We start from the raw sequence: 7,500 nt of genomic DNA, 5'->3' as shown, positions 1-7,500 counted from the left end.
ATAATTTTAGATTTTCAATCATACAACAAAAGCTAGTCTATAGAGTGATGGTTTTGCTATTCACCAGTTGTCTTAAACAATAGATATGACAAACATTAAAATTTGTCTGTATTTAGGGTCGTGTTATAACGGGAAATATATGGTGTTTACACCCATCCTGGTTGTAATTTTAACAATTTTTCAAGTTATTAGAACTTTAAAGTATATTAAATGTTTGATTTATTTACAAGAACAATTTGATTTTATAAAGAAATACAGTATAGTACAAAGAAAGTAATGGAAAAGGGTAGTAAACACGTTTGAATAGGCAAGTTGCTGGTTGCCATGGCCAAAATGGAATTATTTCTGTTAGTTGTGTTTCGAAATATGCGATTTTCCATTTATACGAGGTCATTAATCGACCAAATTCTCGCATAATTCAGGACCCTACTGTACATATATATATATATATATATATATATATATATATATATATATATATATATATATATTATATATATATATATATATATATATATATATATATATATGTAAATAAATAATAGTTATTACATTACCTATTGTAACCCCAACTCCATTTCTTTCCTCTTGTGAACTTCAGTAATAGAGCTTATACCCATCTCCTAACTCTTTAGCCCTATTTCCTTCACATCTTGTCTCCTCCACAAACAGGATATCTATACAACTCCTCTCAAACACATCTATTATATCCCTCAATCTTCCCATCAGTGCACCATTACTCCCATTACCTGTTCTGATCTTCCATTGTTACTAGCTTCTTTGGCCTCAGTCATGAGCAATGCAGTACCCCTCCTCAATTATCATGCTAGTTAAGAGAATTAGAACAATATCCCTTTTCTGAATGGGAATATAGTATTTACTAATATCCTTGAGATATTTTGTTGCTGAAACGTAATTCTTCTTTTGATCTATTATATACTGTAATCTAAACTACATAAGTTAATGTGACCTCACTCCAAGGCTTTACTAGAGATAATGTACCCAAAGAAAAGGCATCTTACACTCTCTGAGGGGACATCAACCCACATTGACAAACATAGCCACTATCAAATCTTTAAATTAATGTGTAGAGCACATAGCTCCAAGTTGCAGAATTTGAACCGAAGTATAAGGTTAAGGCAATGAACTGTAAATAAAAAAAAATATCTTAAATCCAATTCCAGTTAAATCATTAAAAATATAGCATAAAATTACCATTCACTGCCTCACACATTGGAGGAAAATCAACCTACATACATTTTTTTACACTGTCATTGTGAATGAGCACCTTTTATTTATAAATTTTAAAGGTTTCCAATACTGTACTCTATAATAAACTGGGTTTAGGTATATAACTACAGTATTATCTAATGGTAATGATATTCTAAAACCAAACAGTAAATATCAAATTTCAAAGCTCACCTACATCAAACACTATATTTACCTGAGGGTTGAACTGGAGTATTCTGGGTAAAGGAAGAAAAGTCAGCAAAATCGTCGTTCCTTTAAAGAAAAAAAAATAAAAAAGTTACAATACACAAAAGTTAGGAAGGCTATTCGCTACTAATCTTGATTCATGCTATTAAAAAGTATGTTACTAATCAGTTTTATATAAAATTCCTTACAAATGAATGATTACAATTGCTATTCCTTGGAAGTACAATCATTTGCGCCAACAAATCTAGTGGAAACTTACAAAATCCTGCTTTATTCTTACCTAATCAGATCAAGCCCCTAAATTATGTACAATATGTATACAGGCCCTATTCTAATAGTTTTCAGAAAAGACAGTACTATATTCAAAATCCAGTACTGTATTATATAGCAACGTTTAACTTGAAATTGTGAAAGAGAATTTATGTACATAAGTTTTGAGTTGACAATATCTTTGCATAACTTACCCTGATGAAGCGTTTAAATTATTGCCAAATGCTGTGTTGAAATCACCAAAATCTGCTTCCTTTGGTCCACCCCCAGCTTCCCCAGCTCTAGGATCAAAATCGTCTTCAACAACATGAGGGGCTTTGGTTGGACTGGAAGTGCCATTACTCGTCTGGTTGCCAAACAGATCATCTAATAAGTCTGTTTTTGCAGGAACCTTTGATGCCGTAGTCTTTAGACAAGATTTAAACAATTAATACTAAGAACATTCAATTTATTTATTATGCAACATAAATATAAACCTATGCTTTAAAATTACCAAATCCCTTTCTCCACCGAGATATGTAAAGGATGACAAGTTTTGATTTTTCTAAGGATGGCAAAGGAGAGCAATTTTAAGCACTTTTGGTACTTGTCAATTTTGCCTCCTTTAAAATTAAATATCTTTAACTATATGTCTATAAATATCTAACTATATATATGTATGTGTATATGTATGTGTATGTGTATATGTATGTGTATGTGTATGTGTATGTGTATGTATGTGTATGTATATGTATATGCATATGTGTGTGTGTGTGTGTATATATATATATTATATATATATATATATATATATATATATATATATATATATATATATATATATATATATATATATATATATATATATATATATATATATATATATATATATATTTACATACTGTATGCATGTATGTATGTATGTATGTTTCTATATATATACATATATATATATATATATATATATATATATATATATATATATATATATATATATATATATATATATATATATATATATATATATATATATATATATATATATATATATATATTCAAATAAGCCATATATATTTTGATATATTAATGTCTGGATTCTCTTAACGACCTCGGGATCAGAGCCCCAGGCGAAATCTCACAAAGACAAGAGCTTGGCTCCGGCCGGGAATCGAACCCTGGTCGGCAAGCTTATATAGACAGTGACTAACCCATTCGGCCACGAAGGAAGCCGAATGGGTTAGTCACTGTCTATATAAGCTTGCCGACCAGGGTTCGATTCCCGGCCGGAGCCAAGCTCTTGTCTTTGTGAGATTTCGCCTGGGGCTCTGGATCCCGAGGTCATTAAGAGAATCCAGACATTAATATATCAAAATATATATGGCTTATTTGAATATGAAAAACACGTAAAAATGTGCAAAATTTATCATATATATATATATATATATATATATATATATATATATATATATATATATATATATATATATACTGTATATATATATATATATATATATATATATATATATATATATATATATATATATATATATATATATATGTGTGTGTGTATGTATGTATGTATGTGTATATATATATAATATATATATATATATATATATATATATATATATATATATATATATATATATATATATATGTATATATATATATATATATATATATATATATATATATATATATATATATATATATATATATATATGTATATATATATGTATATATATATATATATATATATATATATATATATATATATATATATATATATATATATATATGTAATATATATATACATATATATACTGTATACACATACACATATAGAAACATACATACATACACACATACATATATATATATATATATATATATATATATATATATATATATATATATATATATATATATATATATATATATATATATATATATATATTATATTATATAATATATGTATACACACAGACCTGTGTACACACATATGTAAAATTTTAAGTACTTAATATTTTCAACAATATAATTACAATAGTTATATGCATGGAGGTGAATTTTAAGAACATTTTTTTTATTCATGCAAAAAGATACATGAAAGGGCAAGCAAATTACTCTTAAATTTCAGATTTAAAAGGAGTGGAAAATAGATCACCTGAACTTTAGTAGCTTCTTTGCCAAAAGTTGCCGCTGCACCTAGGTCTACCATTTTTGAGGGTTTTGAGGATTTTTTAGGGGGGACAGTTACTTTGCCTATACCACTTGGAATTGAAGTTGAATTATGCTTTGGGCTGGCATCATCATCCCTGTACTCATTAACTGGATCCACAGCATCTTCAACTTCATCTCCACTGAAATGAAATATATAACTTAAATAAAAAAAAATTCAAGGTATTTCTAATTTTTCCCTATTATAAAAAGCAGAATCTTTTAATAGGAGTATGACTTCAGCACAGCTGGAACTCCGCTGTTAAAATTTATAAGGAGGCATCAGTAGTTATTGTCAAGCAGTAGGGGAAGTCCAAGCAGCCCCTGGGGGTTCAACGTGTGACCTCTTTGACCTTCACCTACGGCTTCCAGGATACACGAGACAGAAGTATAACTTAATGGACTCAGGTTTGTAGTTGGGAAAAACACAAATTACTCTGAAAACTTGTGCCTTGTTCCTACATGGATACAAATTCCTCTCATCTAAGGGGTATGACTCAGCCCTATTATTACAATGTGATTTTGGAGTTACTTCATGCTCCAACAACTTATTTATCAATAGATTTTTTCATTTATAAACCATTTGAAAAGGAATTCTATAAAAATTGTACATGGAAAATTCTCTTAGCATTTTTATTTTGTTTTACAATATATGTATAATTTCCTATTTGTATAGAAGTAACTTTCAAATATTACTGTTTTTCATATGGACGTTTTTAGGTTATTTTTTAATGAATGAATGAATGATTTAAAGTTTTCAGGCATCCTGACATCTAAGGTCATTGACGCCGGTAACATTTAATTTATGTATACAAAAATAAAATAAAATGAAAAATTAAAGAGTTTTCAATTAAAATCATAAAAATTGAATGTCATAAAAGTTAAATATTTTTCAGACGACCTGCTTCTGAAAGAAATCTAAAAATGCCACTTACATGGTAGGACACATCATTTCCAAGAATCTTGGCAAGGATGAACCTGCCACCCTCACCTCGAGCCTCAAACAAATATCTATTCCGCAAGATGTTATAATTGGGGCATTCGGTCAACAAATGCCTTACTGTTAGAGGTACTAAACAGCTGTCACAATACGGTTGGTGTTGGCCCTTCAGCAGAAACTCATGTGTCAACCGAGTGTGACCAATACGGAGACAACAAAGAGACGTCTCCCATTTTCGGGGCATCATATTATACCTCCAAGGAGATATGTCATTTGTTACTTCCCTCATTTTATTGCCATCTTGACTATCCCATTGCTGTTGCCATTTATTGCAAACCAATTTCTTGATGTCAGGTAAGAAATCATTACAGGGAATGGGATACCTTCTTGGCAGCAACTCGGATGCAGCCTCCTTAGCCAGTGAATCTGCCTTCTCATTCCCGGACACACCTACATGTGCTGGAAGGATGTCCAAATTTAAAGCAATTATAACATTGCAGTGGCTTTTGCTTGAAAGGTTGAACTCTGATCCTTTCGTTTTCTATGTCTATGTGGGAAGGTACATCGGCATCCTGGAAAGTAAGAACAATCATTGATGTTCCAGGTACTTTATGTACTTTCCACACTGATAGAGGACACATAGTCAATATCTCTTCTTCAGTAAATTCATACAGATCCCTATTAAAAACCACTCCCCTTCCATAGCTAAAGTTTAGATGGGGTTTGATGTCCAATTTTATATCATCATTTACTGTCTTCAAATTGGACAGTATAACAGACTGTGTGTATGACTTGGCCTTTATCAAGTAACTTTTCTTACCGAATCGAGATATATCTCCAGGTGCGATCGTACCTACCTTCCTCTGAAGAAATTTGCAGACCTTGAAATAATTTTCCGTACCTCCTACAGATTGAGCAAGAAGCCACATTGGTGGTTTTGGCTTTCTTTGGGATGGCATATCCACCTCTATATCTTTATCAGCCCAGTCTGCTGGTCTGTAGACATCCAGATCTTTAGGTGCCCCATCACACAGAGCACCCTTAACACTCATATTACCTACTTTAATATCAACAATATTACGGCTTGCATTAAATGCTTCCTCATGACAATTAAATGATAACCAAGATTCCCAATTATCATCTTGAAGTTTCATTCTAATTTCTTTTATTAATCCATAACACTCAAATATTTTATGTAGCATATCATAATTAGTTTCTAATGGGATTTGGGTAATGTGCAGGACATTCAATTTTCCTGTGTTGCCCAAATTACCCTTTTTCCGAGTGTTTAATGAATAGTCCTTTTTAGTTCCTACGTCGTCAACGGAGTTTTCTTTAAATGAATTGCCAGAGGTCGTCAACAGTGCCGGGGGCGAGTCAGCATATCCAGGGGAAGTGGGGTCATTTTCACAAGATTCCATCATAAAAGAGAAGAGAGAAGAGTGATTTTTTGAAGTTTGATTTACCTGCTTGAGAACATTAAGGCATCACATGTTGGGAAGGAAATTTACACTCTCCACTACCGGCACAGTGAGAGTATACTTCCCAGATGGTCCACTCCATACCCTACCCGAAGGATAGCATCAAAACAGATATAGAGGCACAGGTGTAAGCTGAACCCGCCTGTTAGGACTGAGACCAAGAAACTATGGAATCATCCTCCCCATATCTGTAATGACGGGCTTCAGGCCAAAAGCCGAGAGTCCTACCCCAAGCGTTGGATCCCCCTGGATTCCGAAGACCCAACACTTGAGAATAGTTCCGCCAAAAAGGTCCAAACCATCCTCCGGATGGCTGAGATCATCCAATACTCTCACATATAGCTTTGAGCATAAACACCTCCCAACCGTGACACCTTTCCCATTCATCAAAGCAGGCAGCAATACCGGATGTAGAAACATCCGCCCAAGTGGCAATAACAGATGTAGAAACATCCATGCCATAAAAAGAGAAAAAAAAAAATAATAATAAACACATATATATGTAAATATATACACATACATATGGGAAATTTTACTCATAGGGTTGGGACAGCAACATGAAGGAAAGTTTATAATATTAGGAGAAGGTTGAAGCCATATAAAGAGGAAGAAAAAGATGAAAGAGAGAAATTTAGATTCGAACTGGGGGAGCAATTTCCCCAAGTTCGAGAGCCCTCTTGCCCGTCACCAAGATTCAGCACGGGAATGAAATGCCGTGCTGAAGCTCAATGACTTCATCAAGGCATTCTCTCATTAAGAGGGGGTTATTTTTTAAATCAATGTACAGATTGTAGGCCATAAAATTCTCTGTGTTTTGATGTTTGCATGACAAAATTTAATCCACATTAAAAAAAAAAATTAGTAGCAATTTTACGTTGAAAACTTCATGTTTTGAGATATTGAGCAATTCTTTTTTAGTAGATTGGTTGAATATACTTTAGTATGCGTAAGTATGGGCTTTTAAAGGTAATTTTCATCAACACTGGGGATCATAGTAATATAATCATCATATTTCAAGGTTTATTTACTAGGTAGCGATGAGCCCTTCCCTCAAATCCCTATATATATAGTAGGGTCCTGAATTAGGCGAGAATTTGGTCGATATATAGATCCGCGTTAATGGAAAATCGCATATTTCGAAACATAACAGGAATAATTCCATAAAGGCCATGG

At 32.1% G+C, this 7,500-nt stretch overlaps 1 protein-coding gene across 4 annotated transcripts in view; it reads right to left on the bottom strand.

The window, feature by feature from the left end:
• Window positions 1-7,500, bottom strand: part of lqfR (clathrin interactor lqfR) — a 142,811-nt gene that overhangs the window by 76,221 nt on the left and 59,090 nt on the right. For all 4 annotated transcript variants that reach the window (XM_068385612.1, XM_068385587.1, XM_068385606.1 and 1 more), the window contains exons 6-8: window positions 3,854-4,049; window positions 1,902-2,113; window positions 1,445-1,503 (exon numbers count right to left, since the gene is read on the bottom strand). In XM_068385612.1, the coding sequence (XP_068241713.1) occupies window positions 1,445-1,503; window positions 1,902-2,113; window positions 3,854-4,049 (467 nt within the window). The remainder of the gene's footprint in view (window positions 1-1,444; window positions 1,504-1,901; window positions 2,114-3,853; window positions 4,050-7,500) is intronic.

This window comes from Palaemon carinicauda, chromosome 1 (assembly GCF_036898095.1).
Source record: "Palaemon carinicauda isolate YSFRI2023 chromosome 1, ASM3689809v2, whole genome shotgun sequence".
NCBI classification, from domain to species: Eukaryota; Metazoa; Arthropoda; class Malacostraca; order Decapoda; family Palaemonidae; genus Palaemon; species Palaemon carinicauda.
This window is presented reverse-complemented; position numbering and strand designations above follow the sequence as displayed.